At 44.0% G+C, this 25108-nt stretch overlaps 1 protein-coding gene across 1 annotated transcript in view; it reads left to right on the forward strand.

Annotated features, from left to right (window-relative positions):
- LOC117828671 (NLR family CARD domain-containing protein 3-like) overlaps window positions 1-25108 on the forward strand; it is a 42150-nt gene that overhangs the window by 11253 nt on the left and 5789 nt on the right. Inside the window, exons 1-7 of the mRNA XM_034705866.1 lie at window positions 10485-10494; window positions 17595-17614; window positions 17922-18066; window positions 18969-19088; window positions 19730-19939; window positions 20038-20258; window positions 20388-22197. Coding sequence (XP_034561757.1) covers window positions 17939-18066; window positions 18969-19088; window positions 19730-19939; window positions 20038-20258; window positions 20388-22197 — 2489 coding nt within the window. The 5' untranslated portion in view covers window positions 10485-10494; window positions 17595-17614; window positions 17922-17938. Of the gene's footprint in view, window positions 10495-17594; window positions 17615-17921; window positions 18067-18968; window positions 19089-19729; window positions 19940-20037; window positions 20259-20387; window positions 22198-25108 lie in introns of the transcript that reaches the window.

The raw sequence follows: 25108 nt of genomic DNA on the forward strand, positions 1-25108 counted from the left end.
TTTCTTTCTTTCTTTCTTCCTTTCTTTCTTTCTTTCTTTCTTCCTTTCATTCTTTCATTCTTTCTTTCTTTCTTTCTTTCTTTCATTCTTTCATTCTTTCATTCTTTCATTCTTTCTTTCATTCTTTCATTCTTTCTTTCATTCTTTCATTCTTTCATTCTTTCTTTCATTCTTTCTTTCTTCCTTTCTTTCTTTCTTTCTTTCTTCCTTTCATTCTTTCATTCTTCCTTTCTTTCTTTCTTTCTTTCTTTCTTCCTTTCATTCTTTCATTCTTTCTTTCTTTCTTTCTTTCTTTCATTCTTTCATTCTTTCTTTCATTCTTTCTTTCTTCCTTTCTTTCTTTCTTTCTTTCTTCCTTTCATTCTTTCATTCTTTCTTTCTTTCTTTCTTTCTTTCATTCTTTCATTCTTTCATTCTTTCATTCTTTCTTTCATTCTTTCATTCTTTCTTTCATTCTTTCTTTCTTTCATTCTTTCTTTCATTCTTTCTTTCTTTCATTCTTTCATTCTTTCTTTCATTCTTTCTTTCTTTTTTTCTTTCTTCCTTCCTTTCTTTCTTTCTTTCTTTCTTTCTTTCTTTCTTTCTTTCTTTCTTTCTTTCTTTCTTTCTTTCTTCCTTCCTTTCTTTCTTTCTGTTTTTAATCTGATCTTTAAACAAAGATGGAGGAACATGTGCTCGACCTGTAGTTCAGTTGAATTCATGTTTGTGGTTTTTGATAAACGGTTGTGACTGCAGTGATGTGGATCGGTCTGCTTCCTTCATCTCAGACACATCAACATGTGAAAGGATGAAGTGAACTCACTCTCCATGCATCCCAGGGATCCATGCAGCTCATCTTTCCTTCCAGAGCGACACACTGTGAAGAACAAACTCATGTTTCAGTCCCAGTGATCAGAGAAACAGATCCTGTGAACACATTCTCACAACATGCTAGTTTAGCTGCTCCAACAACAACCAGCCATCAGCACAGATTTCATCACTCAGGGAAACAAAGCTGACAGTGATAAAGTCCTGTTACTATAAACTCATGTTTCCCCACTCATGTTGTGTTCCCTCATGTTGATGTTTCACTGTGGAGGAGACGTGCTGTAGTGAAACACACTAAACACACTCCAGTGGTTGTGAGGAGAATAGGACGGCAGCGTTCCTTTCCTACGCTCAGACCACGTCTGCACATAGAAACTGTCTTCATCAAGTTTCTGTTATTGACTGAGAGAGCAGTCCAAGCCTTATTCTCACCTCTGGTTTCTTTGACTTTGATTTGGTGGAGATGAATCCCAGCTGTTTTCACTTTTTGTGTTTGACGTTATCTAACCTCCGTCCTGCTGCTGCTGCTGCGTTCAGGTGTTTGGTGTTTCCACGGTCTCTACGTCTCAGATCTAAACCCTCTGCACAGATTCTGAGACCAGAAAGGATCTGAAGCAGGAACACTGCTGCAGAGTCCAAACTGTAGACGGAGCACTCTGACGTCAGACAGCAGGTTTTCATTCTGTGGTGAGATTAGCATGATGTGAAAGTTATGATGACTCTAACGTGCAGACATATGGAGGATATTAAACTGATCTATACTGCTGAGGATCTTCATGCTGAAGTCTGTTTCCTTCTTCAGCACTTTGTCAGATGAGTTGCAGATCAATCTGGAGCTGAAGGTTTCAAACCTTGAGACAAGAAGAAAACCTTCCTCTGGATAATTCACTCTGACCCTCTTTAAAAGGTCACATTTTCACCTTCCCATGGAGCACGCTGAAACCCTTTAATGTCCCTTCAATGAAGCTGTGCAGTGTTTACAAAGACTCACTGATCTCTGACTCTTCTCACTGGGACACATTGGAGATAGGGGTGTGTGATGGGACCATATCAGATCCTGAAGGATTAGAATGAGTCCACGATCTGCAGATCCACAGAGACCCTCGTATCGGCCCGTTCTATCCCTACACACAGACGCGTGTTGATGTTTTTAACGCTCAGACCCGGCGCTCTGATGCAAACAAACGTAACGTTAGCTTTTTTAGCTCGTGGGCTAACGTTCACTTCTTTAAGAAAACAAACGGAGGAAAGCGTTTCTCTGTGGTCCTCTTTTGTCCGATTGTCTCAGTAATCAACAACACATATATAGAGATGTACGGACCTGTACTCGCCCTCAGTGTGTCTTTACTGTACTCACGTGTTTGTTGATCAGTTCAGTGTTAATGTCCGACCATCCCACCTTTGGCAGTCCTGTCATCAGATCATGGTCCACTGAGCGTCCGGGTCAGCCCGTCTGCTCCGGCTCGTCAGTGTTAACTTCTTCAACTGAGGCTCTGGGTCCCAGAGAGACCTTTTCAGCGCTCAGCGCCATCAGAGCAAAAACGCCCTCAGCGTGAGCTGATTTTAGTCGCAGCGCTCTCTGTTGAAAACATTTCAAGTTTTGGAACACTGCCGCACTCATCAATGTCACTTCTTGATCAGCGACCAATCAGAATCAAGAGGATCATACTTATCCTGCATCACAGGAGCTTCTTGTCCTCAAAGGCCACCGTCCCTTCACCAACAGGAGGGGTGAGCAGGGGAGCGCTTCAGTCTAGAATCTGAGCGCACTGTACCTTTAAAGCTCTCTCTGCTCTCTACAGATTTAACACGTTGGAGTTCAAGCGGGATCATTTCTTTCTAACATGTCTTTATTTCTTCTTTATTCAGGTTGTGGAGCTGCAGTTTGACAGAGATCAGCTGTGCTTCTCTGGCCTCAGCTCTGAAGTCCAACCCCTCCCATCTGAGAGATCTGTACCTGGGTGACAACAAGCTGCAGGATTCAGGAGTGGAGCAGCTGTGTGATTTTCTGCAGAGTCCAAACTGCAGACTGGAGATTCTGTGGTAAGACACCTTTCCTTTGTTTAATTTCTCTGCTGAGATGTTTCTGATGTGAAAGTTGTGGTGACACTAAACTGCAGAACCATGGCTGATCTCTAACTGATCCACACTGAGGGTCTTCAGGCTGAAGTCTGGTTCCTCTCAGAGGTTTTTGTTGGTTGAGGAGCAGAACCATGATGAGCTACAGATTGAAAACCTTGAAGCTCCTGAGAGGAACTTTGCTTTGTGTTGATTCTGGCGCCACCTGTGGACAAAGTGGTCTGTCTTATCTCTTTGCTGGTTCTGGTCTGAATATGTGTAAGTGGTTTTTGTAAACACAGTCTCATCCTGTTATCTTTGAGTGGTCTAAAGTATCCCTGCCTGTGAATTAGAGCATGTACAGGACAGGATCAGCAAAGATCTGAAGATATGACATGTTAAAGGTCCAGTGTGTAGTTTTTAGTGTGATTGATCAGAACAGACTTGGTAGAGATGGAATATAAAATCATGAGTCAGTTTAAATCAGTGTGTAATCACCTGAATATAAAATCATTGTGTTTGTGTTCACTCAGAATGAGCCTTTAGATCTCCATGTGAGCAGGTCTTGAAAATACCACCTACCTTGTTTTCCCCCGGCTCCACGTAAACCTTCAGAAAGTGTATTTTAACCGTGTTCTTTGGTTAGATCGTCACCGTTAGAAAGTGTTACCTGTCATAAAGTAAAGTGCTGTAGTGGGCTGCAGTGAAGGGGTTATTATGTCCGTAGTTTGGAGAAAACTCTCTCTAGTTATGTCCCAGTATTTCCTGACATGAACTCAGGGGAACCAGGTGTTTCAGATGAGATCAAACCAAAATGTTCCCTGGCTGTAACCTGGATGTTGACGTGGATGAGTGATACCTGTCTGACACATATCATCCATGTGAGCTTGGTGGCTCACAGGGATAGGTAGTGGACTTCTGACTGATTTAGATCTTGTTGTCGTGGGATGGAATCCAACTTGTCCCGTGTCTGTAAATACTTGATTTCACATATTGAATGACTTTGGTCAGTAGCTGTGATGCGCTGCTCACTGATCCAACCATTGTTGCTGCAGTAGATGAGAGATGAGACCCGAGAATCTCTGTTAATATGTTTGTGAATGTGTGGAGAATCTTGTGACTGAAGCAGAGCACAACTCCTGTCCAAGTATCGGCATCACATGACCACTGGAGCGTGACTTCATTGGCCGGCGGTTGGGTTCCATGTGAGACGATCGATTGCTTTCCCCTTGGTAAATCAGCAGGTTACATTGAATTTTTTAACGCTGGATTTTGACTTTGAATTTTGGATGGTGAAAATGAGCACTTGAATTTTTATACATTGAATTTTTAAAACTTGAATTTTTGATCATTATAAAATAAAAGTGAAAAACACTTGTTGAAAATTTGAAGACTTAAACTCAATGACAAAAAAATCAGATACATAATTTCAATGCAAAAGAATTCAGTGCTAGGAATTCAAAGGCTTAAAAAATTCAAAATCTGATGAGACAGATTTACTTTGTGGAATGAATTGTCCAACTCCATTCGATCTGCAGAGTCCCTCTCTACTTTCAAAAGACAGCTAAAGACCCAGCTCTTTAGGAAGCACTATGCACTTAGCTAGACTGTTCTCCACTGTTGTCCCCAGGGGCAGATCATGTCTTCCAGCTACAGTTGACTCTCACTGTCCTGCTCTACTCTGGGAATCTGTGTTCAGGTCTGGAGTGACCCAGCACTTGGTACTTTGGTCATTATTGTGGTGATGTTAATAGTTGATGATGATAATGGAAGGTCTTAAATGGTTTGGTTGCTTCATTGTAGATGTTCCTTATTTACTTTGTGCATTGCCTTTACACTGCTTGGCAGTACCTGCACCCAAATTGACTTGAAGCACTTTGTTACCGTCCTGATCTTGTTTCCTCTTGTCTAGATCTTTGCTTGTGTTGTTCTTGTTCTCGTATGTACGTCGCTTTGGATAAAAGTGTCTGCTGAATGACATTGTAACATTGTAACTTCCATACAGGTCCTCTTCACTGAGACCTCCATGTTTCTACAGCAGCTCAGAACGGACAAACTAGTAACACACACGTTTCTGTATTCAGGGAGAGGCTGTGTGAAATGCACCGGCTGGAAGACGGAGGAGAAGAGAGTGGTTGTTGGTGTGTGTTAAAGAATTTGTATTGATGGATGTTTTTGATGGTAAAAACTTGAAGAATGGAGGATCATACTTATCCTGCATCACAGGAGCTTCTTGTCCTCAAAGGCCACCGTCCCTTCACCAACAGGAGGGGTGAGCAGGGGAGCGCTTCAGTCTAGAATCTGAGCGCACTGTACCTTTAAACCTCTCTCTGCTCTCTACAGATTTAACACGTTGGAGTTCAAGCGGGATCATTTCTTTCTAAAATGTCTTTATTTCTTCTTTATTCAGGTTGTGGAGCTGCAGTTTGACAGAGATCAGCTGTGCTTCTCTGACCTCAGCTCTGAAGTCCAACCCCTCCCATCTGAGAGAGCTGGACCTGAGTTACAACGAGCTGCAGGATTCAGGAGTGGAGCAGCTGTGTGATTTTCTGCAGAGTCCAAACTGCAGACTGGAGATTCTGGGGTAAGACACCTTTCCTTTGTTTAATTTCTCTGCTGAGATGTTTCTGATGTGAAAGTTGTGGTGACACTAAACTGCAGAACCATGGCTGATCTCTAACTGATCCACACTGAGGGTCTTCAGGCTGAAGTCTGGTTCCTCTCAGAGGTTTTTGTTGGTTGAGGAGCAGAACCATGATGAGCTACAGATTGAAAACCTTGAAGCTCCTGAGAGGAACTTTGCTTTGTGTTGATTCTGGCGCCACCTGTGGACAAAGTGGTCTGTCTTATCTCTTTGCTGGTTCTGGTCTGAATATGTGTAGAGGTTTTTTAAACACAGTCTCATCCTGTTATCTTTGAGTGGTCTAAAGTATCCCTGCCTGTGAATTAGAGCATGTACAGGACAGGATCAGCAAAGATCTGAAGATATGACATGTTAAAGGTCCAGTGTGTAGTTTTTAGTGTGATTGATCAGAACAGACTTGGTAGAGATGGAATATAAAATCATGAGTCAGTTTAAATCAGTGTGTAATCACCTGAATATAAAATCATTGTGTTTGTGTTCACTCAGAATGAGCCTTTAGATCTCCATGTGAGTAGGTCTTGAAAATACCACCTCCCTTGTTTTCCCCCGGCTCCACGTAAACCTTCAGAAAGTGTATTTTAACCGTGTTCTTTGGTTAGATCGTCACCGTTACAAAGTGTTACCTGTCATAAAGTAAAGTGCTGTAGTGGGCTGCAGTGAAGGGGTTATTATGTCCGTAGTTTGGAGAAAACTCTCTCTAGTTATGTCCCAGTATTTCCTGACATGAACTCAGGGGAACCAGGTGTTTCAGATGAGATCAAACCAAAATGTTCCCTGGCTGTAACCTGGATGTTGACGTGGATGAGTGATACCTGTCTGACACATATCATCCATGTGAGCTTGGTGGCTCACAGGGATAGGTAGTGGACTTCTGACTGATTTAGATCTTGTTGTCGTGGGATGGAATCCAACTTGTCCCGTGTCTGTAAATACTTGATTTCACATATTGAATGACTTTGGTCAGTAGCTGTGATGCGCTGCTCACTGATCCAACCATTGTTGCTGCAGTAGATGAGAGATGAGACCCGAGAATCTCTGTTAATATGTTTGTGAATGTGTGGAGAATCTTGTGACTGAAGCACAGCACAACTCCTGTCCAAGTATCGGCATCACATGACCACTGGAGCGTGACTTCATTGGCCGGCGGTTGGGTTCCATGTGAGACGATCGATTGCTTTCCCCTCGGTAAATCAGCAGGTTACATTGAATTTTTTAACGCTGGATTTTGACTTTGAATTTTGGATGGTGAAAATGAGAACTTGAATTTTTATTACATTTAATTTATAAAACTTGAATTTTTAAAACTTGAATTTTTAAAACTTGAATTTTTAAAACTTGAATTTTTAAAACTTGAATTTTTAAAACTTGAATTTTTAAAACTTGAATTTTTATACATTGAATTTTTAAAACTTGAATTTTTATTACACTGAAATTTTAGAACATGAATTTTCATTACATTGAATTTTTAAAAGTTTAATTTTTATTACATTGAATTTTTAGAACTTGAATTTTTATTACATTGAATTTTTAGAACTTGAATTTTCATACATTGAATTTTAAAACTTGAATTTTTGTCTCTGAGTTTGTGAACATTATAAAATAAAAGTGAAAAATACTTGTTGAAAATTTGAAGACTTAAACTCAATGACAAAAAAATCAGATCCATTATTTCAATGCAAAAGAATTCAGTGCTAGGAATTCAAAGGCTTAAAAAATTCTAAATCTGATGAGACTGATTTACTTCCATACAGGTCCTCTTCACTGAGACCTCCATGTTTCTACAGCAGCTCAGAACGGACAAACTAGTAACACACACGTTTCTGTATTCAGGGAGAGGCTGTGTGAAATGCACCGGCTGGAAGACGGAGGAGAAGAGAGTGGTTGTTGGTGTGTGTTGAAGAATTTGTATTGATGGATGTGTTTGATGGTAAAAACTTGACAAATGGAGGATCATACTTATCCTGCATCACAGGAGCTTCTTGTCCTCAAAGGCCACCGTCCCTTCACCAACAGGAGGGGTGAGCAGGGGAGCGCTTCAGTCTAGAATCTGAGCGCACTGTACCTTTAAACCTCTCTCTGCTCTCTACAGATTTAACACGTTGGATTTCAAGCGGGATCATTTCTTTCTAAAATGTCTTTATTTCTTCTTTATTCAGGTTGAGTGGCTGCAGTTTGACAGAGATAAGCTGTGCTTCTCTGGCCTCAGCTCTGAAGTCCAACCCCTCCCATCTCAGAAAGCTGAACCTGAGTGACAACAACCTGAAGGATTCAGGAGTGGAGCAGCTGTGTGATTTTCTGCAGAGTCCAAACTGCAGACTGGAGACTCTGAAGTAAGACACCTTTCCTTTGTTTCTACACTAAACACACTCCAGTGGTTGTGAGGAGAATACGACGGCAGCGTTCCTTTCCTACGCTCAGACCACGTCTGCACATAGAAACTGTCTTCATCAAGTTTCTGTTATTGACTGAGAGAGCAGTCCAAGCCTTATTCTCACCTCTGGTTTCTTTGACTGGTTGATTTGGTGGAGATGAATCCCAGCTGTTTTCACTTTTTGTGTTTGACGTTATCTAACCTCCGTCCTGATTAGGGATGGGTACCTTTCACATTTGAACCGATAAGGTACCAATACCCAGTACCTGGGAATCGGTACCGGTACTCAACGGTACCAATTTTCGGTACTTTTGTGTGTTTATGTGGTAATAAATATTAATAAAAAAAATAAATCTCAAATTTGTTTAATTTAACATATTTATTTAACTTAACATGACATGAACAGAAACAGGATTATATAAGTGATTAGATATATTAGCTGACACATGCTCATGGCATCTAATCGCTCTTTCGGGAGTTTATCAATGAACACACGTGAATGCCTGCGGACGGGAAAAGGTCAGTTCTCCGTCTCTTTATAATAACAGGACACACAACTTGTTGGGCATTCACGCACACAGGAACGGTTATAAACAGGGCAGGTTGTCGGGGCGAGAGGGTCAGTCTCAACCATAGACTGTATAAAATAAACTTAATCCTTCTGCAGTTCAGCCTCACGGTGAGTGCACACGCCCGTCAGCTGCAGGCTCCGTTTGGCGCGCTCCCGCTCAGATGCAGAGAGCAGAGAGCAGAGACGTCTACCCGATCAGTCTCTGACTTTATTACCGGGCGAAAGTATGGAAACTCGCCTCCTCTTCCACTCCCTCACAGTCCCAGGGATGCGTTCAGGTACCGAAACATGGTACCGTTTGATTTTACGTGTCGGTACTTGGTAGTACCGACGGAATTCGGTCGGTACCTATAAATGTACCAAATTTGGTACCCATCCCTAGTCCTGCTGCTGCTGCTGCGTTCAGGTGTTTGGTGTTTCCACGGTCTCTACGTCTCAGATCTAAACCCTCTGCACAGATTCTGAGACCAGAAAGGATCTGAAGCAGGAACACTGCTGCAGAGTCCAAACTGTAGACGGAGCACTCTGACGTCAGACAGCAGCTTTTCATTCTGTGGTGAGATTAGCATGATGTGAAAGTTATGATGACTCTAACGTGCAGACATATGGAGGATATTAAACTGATCTATACTGCTGAGGATCTTCATGCTGAAGTCTGTTTCCTTCTTCAGCACTTTGTCAGATGAGTTGCAGATCAATCAGGAGCTGAAGGTTTCAAACCTTGAGACAAGAAGAAAACCTTCCTCTGGATAATTCACTCTGACCCTCTTTAAAAGGTCACATTTTCACCTTCCCATGGAGCACGCTGAAACCCTTTAATGTCCCTTCAATGAAGCTGTGCAGTGTTTACAAAGACTCACTGATCTCTGACTCTTCTCACTGGGACACATTGGAGATAGGGGTATGTGATGGGACCATATCAGATCCTGAAGGATTAGAATGAGTCCACGATCTGCAGATCCACAGAGACCCTCGTATCGGCCCGTTCTATCCCTACACACAGACGCGTGTTGATGTTTTTAACGCTCAGACCCGGCGCTCTGATGCAAACAAACGTAACGTTAGCTTTTTTAGCTCGTGGGCTAACGTTCACTTCTTTAAGAAAACAAACGGAGGAAAGCGTTTCTCTGTGGTCCTCTTTTGTCCGATTGTCTCAGTAATCAACAACACATATATAGAGATGTACGGACCTGTACTCGCCCTCAGTGTGTCTTTACTGTACTCACGTGTTTGTTGATCAGTTCAGTGTTAATGTCCGACCATCCCACCTTTGGCAGTCCTGTCATCAGATCATGGTCCACTGAGCGTCCGGGTCAGCCCGTCTGCTCCGGCTCGTCAGTGTTAACTTCTTCAACTGAGGCTCTGGGTCCCAGAGAGACCTTTTCAGCGCTCAGCGCCATCAGAGCAAAAACGCCCTCAGTGTGAGCTGATTTTAGTCGCAGCGCTCTCGGTTGAAAACATTTCAAGTTTTGGAACACTGCCGCACTCATCAATGTCACTTCTTGATCAGCGACCAATCAGAATCAAGAGGATCATACTTATCCTGCATCACAGGAGCTTCTTGTCCTCAAAGGCCACCGTCCCTTCACCAACAGGAGGGGTGAGCAGGGGAGCGCTTCAGTCTAGAATCTGAGCGCACTGTACCTTTAAACCTCTCTCTGCTCTCTACAGATTTAACACGTTGGATTTCAAGCAGGATCATTTCTTTCTAAAATGTCTTTATTTCTTCTTTATTCAGTTTGAGGAGCTGCAGTTTGACAGAGATCAGCTGTGCTTCTCTGGCCTCAGCTCTGTTGTCCAACTCCTCCCATCTGAGAAATCTGTACCTGAGTCACAACGAGCTGCAGGATTCAGGAGTGGAGCAGCTGTGGGATTTTCTGCAGAGTCCAAACTGCAGACTGCAGATTCTGGGGTAAGACACCTTTCCTTTGTTTAATTTCTCTGCTGAGATGTTTCTGATGTGAAAGTTGTGGTGACACTAAACTGCAGAACCAGGGCTGATCTCTAACTGATCCACACTGAGGGTCTTCAGGCTGAAGTCTGGTTCCTCTCAGAGGTTTTTGTTGGTTGAGGAGCAGAACCATGATGAGCTACAGATTGAAAACCTTGAAGCTCCTGAGAGGAACTTTGCTTTGTGTTGATTCTGGCGCCACCTGTGGACAAAGTGGTCTGTCTTATCTCTTTGCTGGTTCTGGTCTGAATATGTGTAAGTGGTTTTTGTAAACACAGTCTCATCCTGTTATCTTTGAGTGGTCTAAAGTATCCCTGCCTGTGAATTAGAGCATGTACAGGACAGGATCAGCAAAGATCTGAAGAGATGACATGTTAAAGGTCCAGTGTGTAGTTTTTAGTGTGATTGATCAGAACAGACTTGGTAGAGATGGAATATAAAATCATGAGTCAGTTTAAATCAGTGTGTAATCACCTGAATATAAAATCATTGTGTTTGTGTTCACTCAGAATGAGCCTTTAGATCTCCATGTGAGCAGGACTATGGAAGTAAATCAGTCTCATCAGATTTAGAATTTTTTAAGCCTTTGAATTCCTAGCACTGAATTCTATTGCATTGAAATTATGTATCTGATTTTTTTGCATTGAGTTTAAGTCTTCAAATTTTCAACAAGTATTTTTCACTTTTATTTTTCAATGTTCACAAATTCAGAGTCAAAAATTCAAGTTTTAAAAATTCAATGTATAAAAATTCAAGTGCTCATCCTGCATCACAGGAGCTTCTTGTCCTCAAAGGCCACCGTCCCTTCACCAACAGGAGGGGTGAGCAGGGGAGCGCTTCAGTCTAGAATCTGAGCGCACTGTACCTTTAAACCTCTCTCTGCTCTCTACAGATTTAACACGTTGGATTTCAAGCGGGATCATTTCTTTCTAAAATGTCTTTATTTCTTCTTTATTCAGGTTGATGAGCTGCAGTTTGACAAAGATCAGCTGTGCTTCTCTGGCCTCAGCTCTGAAGTCCAACCCCTCCCATCTGAGAGGTCTGTGGCTATATGAGAACAACCTGCAGGATTCAGACGTGAAGCTGCTGCGTGATCTTAAGAAGAGTCCAAACTACAGACTGGAGACTCTGAGGTCAGTATAGAGTTGGAGTCGGTCCATGCTGGTCTCTCCAGCTTTTCACTTTAGCTTTAATGCATCTGATGAGAACCAGAGCTTCATCCACTACATTAAGAGACAGAAAGAGACTGCACCATGGACCACCCAAAACCTGGTCTGCAGTCAGGGGTGCAGTATTTGTCTGCTGTTTAAAGGGTCCATTAGTCTGATGCACAAACAGAGACAGGTTCACATTCTGCTCACACAGAGCTCGTCACACACAGGGAGGATTGAAACACCTGTGACTCAGTGATGTTCAGCCAGGTGAGAAGCCAAAAGGCAAACAACATAAGAAAGTCCTGCTTTCATATTTAAACACAGAACACATGAGACAACAGTCAACACCACATGATGCCTTCAAGGACTCTGTCTGTCCCCTCAAGCTGCAAGAGTCCAATATATGAACCTGAGAGCTGAAAGGAAGCTACTTTACAACATCCCTCCACCTCTGGTCTGAGCAGGACTGAAGTCTCTGCTGGTCTTTAGACTGGAGGATCTGCATCACAGCTGATGAAGTGAGTCTCAGAGTGTAAACACTGTCTGTCTGTTTTCTATCATCAGATGGAGGTATGATCAGTGAGAGTGATCAGAGAGAGGACGGTCTTCCTCCTGCTGGTCTGAGAGGTGGAAGCAGCAGCAGCGTGGATGTGGTGAGTCTCTGACTGAGTCCTGTTCCTGACAGACTGACGGACCAATCACAACAGGTGGAGGTGACTCTCAGTGCTGCGGTCTGAACTGCTCTGAGACCAGCTCCACTCTCAGACTCAGGACCTGGACCTCAGAGATCTTCTTCCACTGACTCTGAACTGAAATGACCTCCACAGGTTTGTTTTGTGGAGAACAACAAGAAAAATGAACACACTGATTGAAACATGTAATCCTTTTAAAGTTGATCCCAGCTTTCTGAGTCACTCTGCAGTTTTTCTGATCACATGGTTTCAGACTGATGAAGAGACCAACCTGCAGCACTGCTTTCTGCCAGCAGGTGTCACTGTTTCCAGTGTTTTACAGACTGCTGGGTCTGAATGGATTCATTATCTGTTTGCAGAAAACACAAACAATAAATGTTAAATCTCTCTGTGTTTGTGTTTCATGTTCAGATGTGTTTGTTTTCACAGCTTCTTTGGATTGTTCCTCTTTTTTCAAAATAACCTCCTCCTGGATTAAAGGGACCACAGTCTCTTCATCATCTGCTTCACTGGGCTTCTGAAGTTCAGGGGTCTCCTTTAGAAACGTTGCTTACGCACAAAACAGGACCTGAAACTGGTGTACGCCAGTTTTCTAACCAAGTTTATGATTTATAAAAACAAACTTGAGGGTAAAATGTGACTACCGGTAAGCAAACTCTGACCCAGGCGTACGCTCATTTTAGAGGCAGGGGGAATTAGTGTCAGATTATATTTTGATGCCTTTTACACATTTCATTCATTGAATAACATTAACAGACCCGCGTCACCATCATCACTAAAATCTACATACTCTATGTGTATGTGTGTCTGTGGTGAGTCGTTTCTAATAAACTGTCATTAAAAGATAAAAGTCTTAAAGTTCATCAAATATTTAATCAGCTTTGTCTCACCGTCACATTTCTCCAAAGTGTAGAGGAAACACACGGGCCGTATCCTCACGTGTTCGTCTGGAGGTAAAACCAAAGTAACATCAGAAGACGTAAATCAGCCGTGGAGCAAAGTGACAGTCATGTTTTCAATGTTTCTAACGCTGTGCAGAGTCACTGAGTGTAGTTATACTTTAATAAAGACTGCTGTACGACGCACACAGAGCACAGAGACACCGGCTGCCTCACACACTGATCACATCTTCCTCCCCTGCATGTGTTTACTGTGTTAATGAGAACAGTGTGGAGTAAAGCCATGACCGGTTCTCACAGTTATTATCTTACATATCATCATAATCAGTCAGAGCGCAGGCCAAGCTGCCCGTGATGAAACACATTAAAACTTATATTCACGGATCAAACTTCTGTCAGATAATATCAGAGAGGAGATCTCTGATGAGACCGTGTGTAATGATGAATGATGGATGATCTGGCACTGCTGATGGATACATGAATTCTGCAGCAACGTGGAGTCACTCGATGTTTTTTTACTGTGTTCCTCCTGCTGTAAGAAACAAACAATGCGTGCTCTCTGACCTCGGCTTCATTCATGAGGACCACGGTTTGTGTGTCAGACTTTGTTCTCTCCGTCTTCCTCTCTGTTGTTGCCGTGAGAACCTCTGATCTTCGATTCTACGCACTCTTTTATAAATGAGACCCCAGGACAGTCTGAAGAGACTTGAAGGTGACTTGAGTCTATCTGTTGTATTCATCTCTCCATTACTCCGTTAAAGAGGCGTTTTGTTTTCTTGAACTTACATTCGTTTTGCTGATTTTATATTGTTTTATAAAATGTTCTCCAAAATGTTTATTTGTCTCCAACTTTGTAAATTTGATTCAAGATATAAACTCTTCATTAAACGTTTGTCACAACATGAAAGTTCCAGTAAAATATATTTGAAAAAGAAGAACACAAAGTTTACAGCAAGTAATCAAAGTTTATTTTCTGCACATTTAAAAGCAAATAAAAGTAAAACGTTCTGTGAGTGAATGACAGCCCCATCATCTTAGAAAAACAAACATCGGCTCAGCTCTCTGTGGATCTGTGACTCACTCAGCCTCCTCCGGTGTGTGTTCAAGTTTGGACCGTGTGTTTGGGAACTCTGAGCCGCTCACTCCTCACAGAGAGACTCTGAGTGCCGACACTCTGCAGGTTATGAACCGAGCGCCTGCAGAGTGAGTCAGTGCTGCCCCCTAGTGGTACAATAAAATAAAAAAACAGTGCACAAAAACCCCGCCCCATCTGTCACTCAAATAAATTAGCTCAGTAATTTTGCCGTCATCATCCATCAGCCAGTATTTACACCAGTGCTTCGGCCAGTTCAACATTTTTACAGTCACAAAAGAAAAGAAGAAGAAGAAGCTGATTCTGAACGAGACGGGGAAACACTCATCCAGGGTTTGATTCCTAACCCGGACACACGAGAAATCTGATCTGAATCGTTTCCTCTCAACACAAAGACCCCGCAGGAACATGGAGAGATGTTTACTGAAGGTTGACCCCGAGAGCAGCGTCTGAGAAAGTCTATCCGGTACCCGTAAAGCAGGAATTCAGCTGAACGAAGAACGATCCTGAGATCACACAGAGTGACCCAAAGACCCTCCATGTCCCTTCACAGGCACCGTAGAAACAAGAAGAATTACAAGAGTTTGCATTGAAAGAATTTTTTGTTTGTTTGTTGTTTAAAAAGAGAAAACGATCCCCGTCAGGAAACATTTCAAAACATCTTCTCAACAGGAAACAGTTTTCAGACAGCAAAGAAAGACGAATCCAAACCTCACGATGGAGCAGAAAATCAAGGCAAGACACAAAAATCCAACCGAAACATTTCAAGAGAGAAAGAAACTTCATCTCTGAATCCCACTGGAGTGTTAGAGCCACACTGAAGGACAAACATCGGAGATTTGAGAATAAAATCTTCATTCATGAGATGAAAGAGTCACGTTACGACGGGAGAATCAAGTCTCCTTTTGTGGGACTACAAAAACCAGGATTGTGTGGGAGTCAAAACTTCCCAGAGCTCCATGTTTGAGTCTAAAAACTTCATTCTGACTCATCTGAAATATTACAGCTTCACACTCTTATTAAAACGATATCCTTCAAATCTCCAGACGTGATTCCCTCCAACGTGGCGCGGTATATTTCAGAACTCAAACACAGGAGAGAAGACGATGCAGACCAGATTCTAACGTTGGAGTGTCGGCTCTACAAGAAGAGAAATCTGAACTGTCGAGCTCGTTCGTGACACGCCGGCGGATGGTTCCCCCTCGGCTCCTGTGACCTGCGAGTGTCAGGGGTTAAAGGTCAGGTGGTTACTCGACACCCTGCTCCTCTCGCTCACTTCTTTCCAATCATTTTACAGAACCATGATCGGCCTGCCGGTCCTGAGAGTCCTTGAGTCTAATAAAGCCAAACCCAGTTCCCCGTCGTGTGTCCGAAGTCTGAACCTGTGCGTGTTTTCCCGGCATCAGATCGTCTCATCGCTCTAGCTCCGCTGCTCGTCCTGAACGCCGCCTTCAGTTGACCCAACAAGGCGGCAGATTTTACACGACTCTGACCCCCTTAATGCCGACTCCTCCTGCATGTGAGGAGCAACGTTTGAAGGCTGCGTCACAAAGTGTGTCCTCATCAGACTAATGGTATAAACTCCCTCAGACAGTCTGCAGGTTTACTCAGAAAACACCTCAGAACGTTCGACTCTGCTACATCTATCAGGACGGCGACACAGAGAGCGTGGAGTGTGTGATTTAAAGACCGCAGACACCAGGATCAGAACATCCTCAGGATCAGTGCGGAGACAACGAGCCGAGGAGAAGTGACAGAGAGGACAGAAGAGACCAGACGTCGTCTACAAACTAAAAACTACAGAAAAGTAACAATCCAAAAACAAACACTGCATCTGTTACCGTCTCTACACTCCAGGGTCGGGCTGCAAACATGATCACGGTCGTCAAAACACCCGATCGAGCATTTTAGTTTCAAACACAGTCGTGATAAATAATCATCAGGTGACGCAGAACGCTCCTTTTTGGAGGATGAACGTCTTTTCTTCCAGCCCTACCCCCGAGTGGGAGGTAATAAACAAAGACACAATCAGAACTGTCCCAGGAGATCAAATCAGCAGTTTGAAGGCAAACAAACGTGATCCAAAGAAAAGCAACAGCCTGGATAGAAAACGTCCTCACCTGCCGTGAAACCCCACACACCTGTTCTCAGGTGATCCTAAACCTTCCTGTTACACCAACATGTGTGTGTGTGTGTGTGTGTGTGTGTGTGTGTGTGTGAGTGTGAGTGTGAGTGTGTGTGTGTGTGTGTGTGTGTTCCACAGTTTTTAAGCTGAAAGTAGAGAGCCAGCCAGAGCTGTGCTTGTCAGTAAAGGGGGCGGAGTTGCGCCCCACGTGGCGCTCTCAGCCCTCCTCCTCCTCCTCCTCCTCCTCCTCCTCCTCTTCCTCTTCCTCCATCTCCTCCTCCTCTTCCTCTTCCTCCTCCTCCTCTTCCTCCTCTTCCTCCTCCTCCTCCTCCTCTTACGTAGACAGGTGGATGAAGATCTGTCGCAGTGACGTCAGAGCGCTTCTGGCTTCTTTTGCGAGGAGATCTTTTTGGAGATCCAGTTCTGCAGCATACTCAGTGATGATTAAAGCACAAAAGATACAGAATACTCTCCAAATGAGCAGAAATCCAACCACAGAAAGTCTCTATGACCTGTTGCTTGTATGTGGTTCTCTCTTTGCTGGACCCAGCTGATCCTGGCTGCTCTGAGCTGCACTACACTCCAAACACGCATCCTGTGGACTCCCCGGGTAAGAGTTTCAGCAGGAACCCTGTTCAAAGACTCTGTAGTTACTCAAAGTGCTGATGTTCATGATTTGATTGAGGACATTAAATCCTCTTGAATTTGAAATTTGTCATTTTTTATTAAAATAAAAAAACTTCCTTTAAAGTACAAATTCACAACAAATGGTTCAGGAACTGTGTTTGATGCTGAAATGAGACTAAAACAAGAAGTTCACTGTGACTCAGTAACTCTTACTCTGTGTCTGAGGGTCCAGGTTCATGTCTGAAGAGTAGAGGAAGATCTTTGGACCGGTCCCTCCTCAGAGACAGACAGCTGGGGTCAGACTCTGTGTCTTAGGGGCTTATATTACTCTGATGCAGTGAAGTACAGATAAAGAGCAGATCAAACACGCTGCATTTTGTTTGTTGGAGAAACAGGACACACCCACACACACTGAGCACATGAACGAGCACACTGAGCATTTGCACCGTGTGATTTCCTGTAAATGGAGAGGGGGAGGAGCCACACAGACCAGGTGATCCCAGGTGATAGAGGAAGACTAGCCTATAGAGCGCTCAGAGCAGGAGGAGGGACGGACGCTGAGAGTGAAACTAAGTCCTTCTGACTCCATTTTCTGTCGACAGAACTCTGAAGTCTGATCGTGGTGAGTGACATTTCAACAGTTTACCTCTCAGCTCTCTGTTTTCTCTCTGTGAACACGACACAGAACATTAAACAAGAACCCAACAGCTGTTTCAGTCAAAGGAGGGCTGTGTGTGTGTGTGTGTGTGTGTGTGTGAGTGTGTGTGTGTGTGTGTGTGTGTGTGTGTGTGTGAGTGTGTGTGTGTGTGTGTGTGTGTGTGTGTGTGTGTGTGTGTGTGTGTGTGTGTGTGTGTTTCCTCTCCTTGTGTCAGAGTTATGGGTGCGTCATTAGAACTGTTCTTCTTGTCCTCACATGTTCCTCCTCTCAGACAGACTGAACCAGAACATGAGTGTGCGTTTGGAGGAAGAGGAGGGCGGCACAGAGTCTGATCCCAGCTGTCTGTCTCTGAGGAGGGACCGGTCCAAAGATCCTCCTCTACTCTTCAGACATGAACCTGGACCCTCAGACACAGAGTAAGAGTTACTGAGTCACAGTGAACTTCTTGTTTTAGTCTCATTTCAGCATCAAACACAGTTCCTGAACTATTTGTTGAGAATTTGAATTTTAAAGGAACATTTTTTATTTTAATAAAAAATGACAAATTTCACATTAAAGAGGATTTAATGTCCTCAATCAAATCATGAACATCAGCACTTTGAGTAACTACAGAGTCTTTGAACAGGGTTCCTGCTGAAACTCTTAGAGTCTTAAAAGTCTAAGATCAGGTTTTTAAAATTAAAGGTCTTAAAAAAGTCTTAAAGTCTCTAATCAGGTTTTCAGATTAAAGGCCTTTAAATCAGGCTTTCAAAATAAAAAAGTCTGAAAAATTCATAAATCAGGTTTTCAAAATAAAAGTCTTAAACAAGGATTTCAAAATAAAAGATCTTAAAAAGTTTTGCATCATTGTTCAGATTTAGAACGATAATGCTTAATATTTTAAGAAATGATGATGTTATGACTATAAATCTGGATCAATGGAGGAATTCCCAGGATACCTAGCGGTATGTAATTAAATTAGATGTACTGAATTTTATTAAATTGTAGAGTAGGTCTAATAAACTCATTAATGTATGAACAATTACAATTACATAGTATGATACATGTCCTGAAGTGGGCCAACCTGCATAATATCTCTTTGTTGGGGGGTCTATTATGAGATGAGAGCCGGTGAATTTGTAGAGTCCTGATAAGGACTTCACTGTAAGCTGCATTTTCAGCCCCCCTAAGTCAAAGCTCCACAGTCCGGTTACTTCTGTTGACCTAGATCTGGAACTTCTAAGATCGAAAACATAAGAATAACTCAGAGGAACCCTGTTACAGCTCTAATATTTTCATGGATTCATGAGATGTGAACTCAAACTTGTTGTTTTTATAGATTTCAGTTCAGCAGACTGAGAGCTGAGTCTCCTGATCCCAGCTGTCTGTCTCTGAGGAGTGACTGGTCCAAAGATCCTCCTCTAAACTTCAGACATGAACCTGGACCCTCAGACACAGAGTAAGAGTTACTGACTTACTTACACTTATAAATCAGCTAACTTCTGTTTTTGATGAAGAGAGAGAGAGAGATGATAGAGGGGAGACGGATAGTAGAAGTTGTAGCAGCTGGAGTCTGGCACGTCCACAGCAGCAGAGATCCAGAGGAACCTACGAGACAAGGGAGCTCAGGGACTCCAGAAAGGTCTATGGTTAGTAACTTTAATGGGACAGAATGAGTTAAAGTGAGAGACAGGCAGAGAGAGGAGAGAGAGGGAAGGATCCCAGTGTGTCAGTCTAAGCCTATAGCAGCATAACTAAGACCTGGTCCAAGCCTGATCCAGCTCTAACTATAAGCTTATCAAAAAGGAAAGTTTGAAGCCTACTCTTAAAAGTAGAGAGGGGGTCTGCCTCCTGGACCCTGACTGGTAGATGATTCCAAAGGAGAGGGGTCTGATAGCTCCAATATTATTTTTGAGGACAAGGCAAACTTTGTTTAACAGATACCTCGAGCAGAACCAGACTCATGAGGGACAGAGATCTACTGAGACCGGGTTGGATAAAGAGGGATATAGGGAGCGGTTCATGAACAACTCTTCCACTTGCATCAGAGAATTTAACAAGGATTCATGAGATGTGAACTCAGACTTGTTGTTTTTATAGGTTTCAGTTCAGCAGACTGAGAGCTGAGTCTCCTGATCCCAGCTGTCTGTCTCTGAGGAGTGACTGGTCCAAAGAAAGTCCTCTAAACTTCAGACATGAACCTGGACCCTCAGACACAGAGTCTGATCCCAGCTGTCTGTCTCTGAGGAGTGACCGGTCCAAAGATCTTCCTCTAGTCTTCAGACATGAACCTGGACCCTCAGACACAGAGTAAGAGTTACTGATGTTGTTTCAGTTTCAGTGAGTGTTGAGATTTAAAGAGAGCTTTTGATAAAAATGTTCTTTAAGAGAAGATATCGTCTTCACAGAGAGAGGGAGAGGAGTCCTGATCCTGTGGAGGATCAGCCCTCCTGCTGTGCTGTGACGGATCCAGTCTCTACCAGATGTGGACACTGGTTCTGCAGACAGTGCCTCACCTCATACAGGGACCAGTCTGGTTCATCAGGAGACTCCAGCTGTCCCCAGTGTGAAGACAAAACCAGACCAATATCAGGACCACAGGAAGCCGGTCAGACCAGCAGTGAAACCAGTAAGAGTGTCCGTCTTTCCTCTGATGTCATTGTTTGTGACAGCCCCACTTTCTTATCTCCTGAATGTAGTTCAGACCTTTTCAGCTGATTCACTCTGTCAGATGTCTCATATTTCTCTTCTCTTTCAGCAGATCGTGGTCTGCAGAGGGTTTTAGAGGAACATAAGACCAGTCTGAGGAGGAGATGTGAGCGTGTGAGTGAAGGAAGTGAGGAAACAGGAAGTAGAACCCTCCTCAACAGGATCTACACTGAGCTCTACATCACAGAGGGACAGAGTGAAGAGGTGAACACACAACATGAGGTGAGACAGCTGGAGACCGCCTCCAAGAAGAAGACCCTCCAGGACACTCCCATCAGGTGCCAGGACATCTTCAGAGCCTTACCTGGTCCACAGAAACCCATCAGAGTGGTTCTGACAGTCGGCGTCGCTGGTGTTGGAAAAACCTTCTCAGTGCAGAAGTTCACTCTGGACTGGGCAGAGGGCTTGGAGAACCAGGACCTCAGTCTGGTGGTTCTGCTTTCATTCAGGGAGCTGAACCTGATCAGGGGACAGTACAGTCTCCTCCAGCTGCTCCATGAGTTCCATCCAACATTACAGAAGGTCCCAGCAGAGACGCTGGCTCTCTGTAAACTGGTCTTCATCTTTGACGGTCTGGACGAAAGCAGACTGTCTCTGGATTTCAACAACACTCAGGTTGTGTCTGACATCACACAGAGCTCATCCATAAACCTGCTGTTAACAAACCTCATCCAGGGGAATCTGCTCCCCTCAGCTCTGGTCTGGATCACTTCTCGACCCGCAGCAGCCAATCAGATCCCTCCTTCACGCTTTGACAGGGTCACAGAAGTCCGAGGCTTCACTGACGCCCAGAAGGAGGACTACTTCAGGAAGAGGTTCAGTGATGAAGATCTGTCCAGCAGAATCATCTCACACATCAAGACCTCCAGGAGCCTCCACATCATGTGTCAGATCCCGGTCTTCTGCTGGATCACTGCTACAGTTCTGGAGCACATGATGAGCACAGAGCAGAGAGGAGAGCTGCCCAAGACCCTGACTGACATGTACTCACACTTCCTGCTGGTCCAGACCAAGAGGAAGAGGAAGAAGTACGGTCATAAGCTGAAGGATGCTGAAGTTTTCCTGAAGCTGGGCAGGCTGGCGTTTGAACATCTGGAGGAAGGAAACATCATGTTCTACCAAGAAGACCTGGAGCGATGTGGTCTGGACGTCACAGAGGCCTCGGTGTACTCAGGACTCTGTACAGAGATCTTCAAAAGAGAGTGTGTGATCCTCCAGAAAACAGTCTACTGCTTTGTTCATCTGAGCGTTCAGGAATTCCTGGCTGCAGTCTACATGATCCACTGTTTCACAACCAGGAACAGAAAGGTTCTGAAGGGTTTCTTAAAGGAACACATGTTCAGAAACATTTCAAAGACGTTTTCCCAGTTGTTCAGAAACCCAGATAGCTTTAACTCATCCCTGGATGACTTCCTGAAGAGGGTCATGGAGAAATCCCTCCTCAGTAGAAACGGTCACCTGGACCTGTTTGCCCGCTTCCTTCATGGACTCTCTCTGGAGTCCAACCGGAGACTCTTAGGAGGTCTGCTGGGTCACACAGACAACAGTCCAAAAATGATCCAAAGAGTCATCAACAACCTGAAGGAGATGAACAGTGATGAGATCTCTCCTGACAGAAGCATCAACATCTTCCACTGTCTGACGGAGATGAAGGACCTCTCAGTCCATCAGGAGATCCAAGAGTTCCTGAAGTCAGGGAACAGATCAGAGGAACTCTCTGAGTTCCAGTGCTCTGCTCTGGCCTACATGCTGCAGATGTCAGAGGAGGTTCTGGATGAGTTGAACCTGGTGAAGTACAACACATCAGAGGGGGGACGACTGAGACTGATTCCAGCTGTGAGGAACTGCAGGAAGGCTGAGTAAGTCCAGATTTGATGGTCCTCATGTATCAGTGCAAATCAGCTGTTTGGTTCTTCCTGCTCTTTAAAGGAACCTGCATCATAAGTAGGGGTGCAACGGATCAAAAAACTCACGGTTCGGATCGGATCATTTTTCGGATCAGCAAAAAATAAAAAGAAGACAAGACAAATACAACTTTGTCCTCTATTTATTTTGTAAAACACTTTGCCCATTAAATAAAAACAACATTCAACTCAAAATGTACTGCATGCGCAAAGCACCCCATCTGTGGGCCCAGTCCTGCCTCATTCACTGCATTTCATGGCATGGCAAGTGAAGGAGAAGAGGAACTCCAAAAGTTTCACTCTATTCTTCTTTCAATCGCTGATTTTCACCGTCCACTTTTCTTTGAGCTGCAAACTGTGAACACATGTTTTATTCTAGGGTCCTACAGTTGGCAAAGTGCCAACATGTGAACGGCTCCATAAAGGAAAGTGAAAGTTAAAAATTGCACTCGCAGCGTTGGACTCTAAGTGACCCAGTAACAGCCTCTCTGCGTATCGTTGACATGGAAACAAGTCCCGGTAAACACGGGGTGACCCGACCAAAACACAGAGTGAAGGATTAACAGTTCGGGGGCCACAAATAGGCGGCCGGGTGCGGCCCGCGAGCCGCGTATTGACGGCCTCTGGTCTAGTGGGTGCACGACGGAATTTCATAACGTGGCTCAAGCACATTCAGCATTCACTGTATTTCACAGGGAAACCAAAATGCTCCCATACATGTGACTTCCAAGATGCAGGAGGGTTATAATGTTCCTCTGCTCCTTCACTTGCCATGACTACCACTGCGCTTAACGAGTGAGTGTGGATTGAACATGCGGTCATCACGTGAACACGCGCAACTTTTTTCATCAACCGATCCGCGGACCACGTCCGTGCCGAACCGTGGAGAGGCATCCGTACGGATCACGGATCAACGATGATCCGTTGCACCACTAATCATAAGACATGTTGACCTTGTTGGATTCACATTGTTCTCTTTTATATGTATGCTGTAAAACTAAACTCAATAGATTTCTACATTTGGGGAAAATGTGAAAATGGATCCATTTGTTGGTCTCCATTGTTCCTCACACTGAGCCGTCAGTCGGTAGCTCTGCTACGGCTGCTCCGTTCATCGAGTGTCGTCTGTGGAGCTCTTTAGTTTCAGAGCGAGCGCAGCGTCAGTGAAGAGGACCATAATGAAGAAGTTCTTCTGAATGTGAATCAAAGTGAGATCAGAGAGGTGAGGAGGTCGGAGTGGAGCTCAAACCATCTGGACCGCTCCTCAATAATGAGGGAGGGGGGAGGGGTGAATCCAGTATGAACCATGTGTTCTGGATGATCCAATCAGAAGAGGGTATCTCCAAGCACAGCTGTTCACAGCTGGCCTGTGTGTCTGCAGTGAGGACTTGTGGTGGACCTGACTTTCAGACTTCATCTCCAAATAAACAGGGAGCCTGGTCCCCCCTCATCAGCCTTTAGACTGATGATGACCTGAAACACAGAGAGCGGGAGAACTGTGGTCATCTGGTACAGAGGAGCGGGCCGTTGTGGACTGCAGTCATATTTAGTTGTAAAGTTTAAAGTGGACCCTGATGGTCCTTTACAGTTTTGTGGTTCTTGATTGAATTGAAAGGACTCACAGCAGACTGGAGTCTCTGTTTACAACCAAACGAAAGAAACAGACAAACCTCTGCGTCAGAAACTCTCAGACACACCCTCTGAACCTTTGATCACCTGCAGCTGATGAACCGCTTGCCGGTCTCGTCACTTGGTGGACCTGTATCAGGTTTTCCAGAGTCCCTCTGCTGATCCTGGAGAGTCCCTCATGACATTAAAGAGCCCTGAAGCTCCCAGCTCCTTCAGTTCAGGACGGGTTCATGATCCTGAAGTTCATCATGTAGAGATGAAGACTCTGTTCTTCATCAGAGGGTTAGTTACTGAGCGTTAGCAGCTAGCTCGGGGTTAAACTGATGCTTCTGATGAAAGTCTGCTGATCCTTATTGAAACGTTACGTTAACTAACTAACCATCATGAAGGTGAACACAAATACCCAGCTTTCTGAAATGCTGTCATACATGTGTTTATCTTCAACCATATGGGTTCATATCCAGCTGCTGAAGTCCAGTTCTAACTCTTAAACCGGTTCTTGGTGTTTGAATCTGAAGATGAAGCTTTCACAAAGGCTCAATGTAACCCCAACACACCCTCCATCTGTCCCAGTGCAGGAGGAGGGGAGCGTCCTTATGGCTCTCTGAACCTGTGAGGTAGGCTGAGGAGAGGTCTGCTGAAACACATCAAGTCTGAAAGATCAGTCCAGTCTTTGTTGCTTTACTGTCACTACAGCCCACAGCTCCCACGGAGGATTAGGACCACATCAGGATTAAAAACAAGAGGTTTTTACAGACGTACAGTCACAAGAATAAAAAGATGAACTTACAGATTAAAGTGGTCAGGTTAGGAGAATGAAGCTGTAATCTTCTGAGAGTTGTAACTTCACTAGAAAGAAGTTTGAATGACAGGCTATCATGAATCTCTCCAGTCTGTAGGATCAAACAACATCCAGAGAGATGTTAGAAGAGCAGCCAGCTGCTCCATCTGAAACCAGGAACGTGGATCATCTTGTGAAGTGAAACTGGACAGCTGAGGACAAACAGCAGGAACGAGCACAGGCTGTATACTAACCTGCTCAGAGTAGACTCAGTGTGTTACACTATCTATTCAGACTTCTGATGCGTATGACCAGGTGGTGCTGATGTGCTCAGAGACTGAGTCTTCACTTCTTCATCAAACTAAAGGTGAACTTCACAAGATGCTCCACGCTCCTGGTTTTAGTGCAGGCGGCTGGCTGCTCTTCTGATCTTCACATTTCAACATTTATACTAAC

This window comes from Notolabrus celidotus, chromosome 17, assembly GCF_009762535.1.
Source record: "Notolabrus celidotus isolate fNotCel1 chromosome 17, fNotCel1.pri, whole genome shotgun sequence".
Taxonomy (NCBI): Eukaryota; Metazoa; Chordata; class Actinopteri; order Labriformes; family Labridae; genus Notolabrus; species Notolabrus celidotus.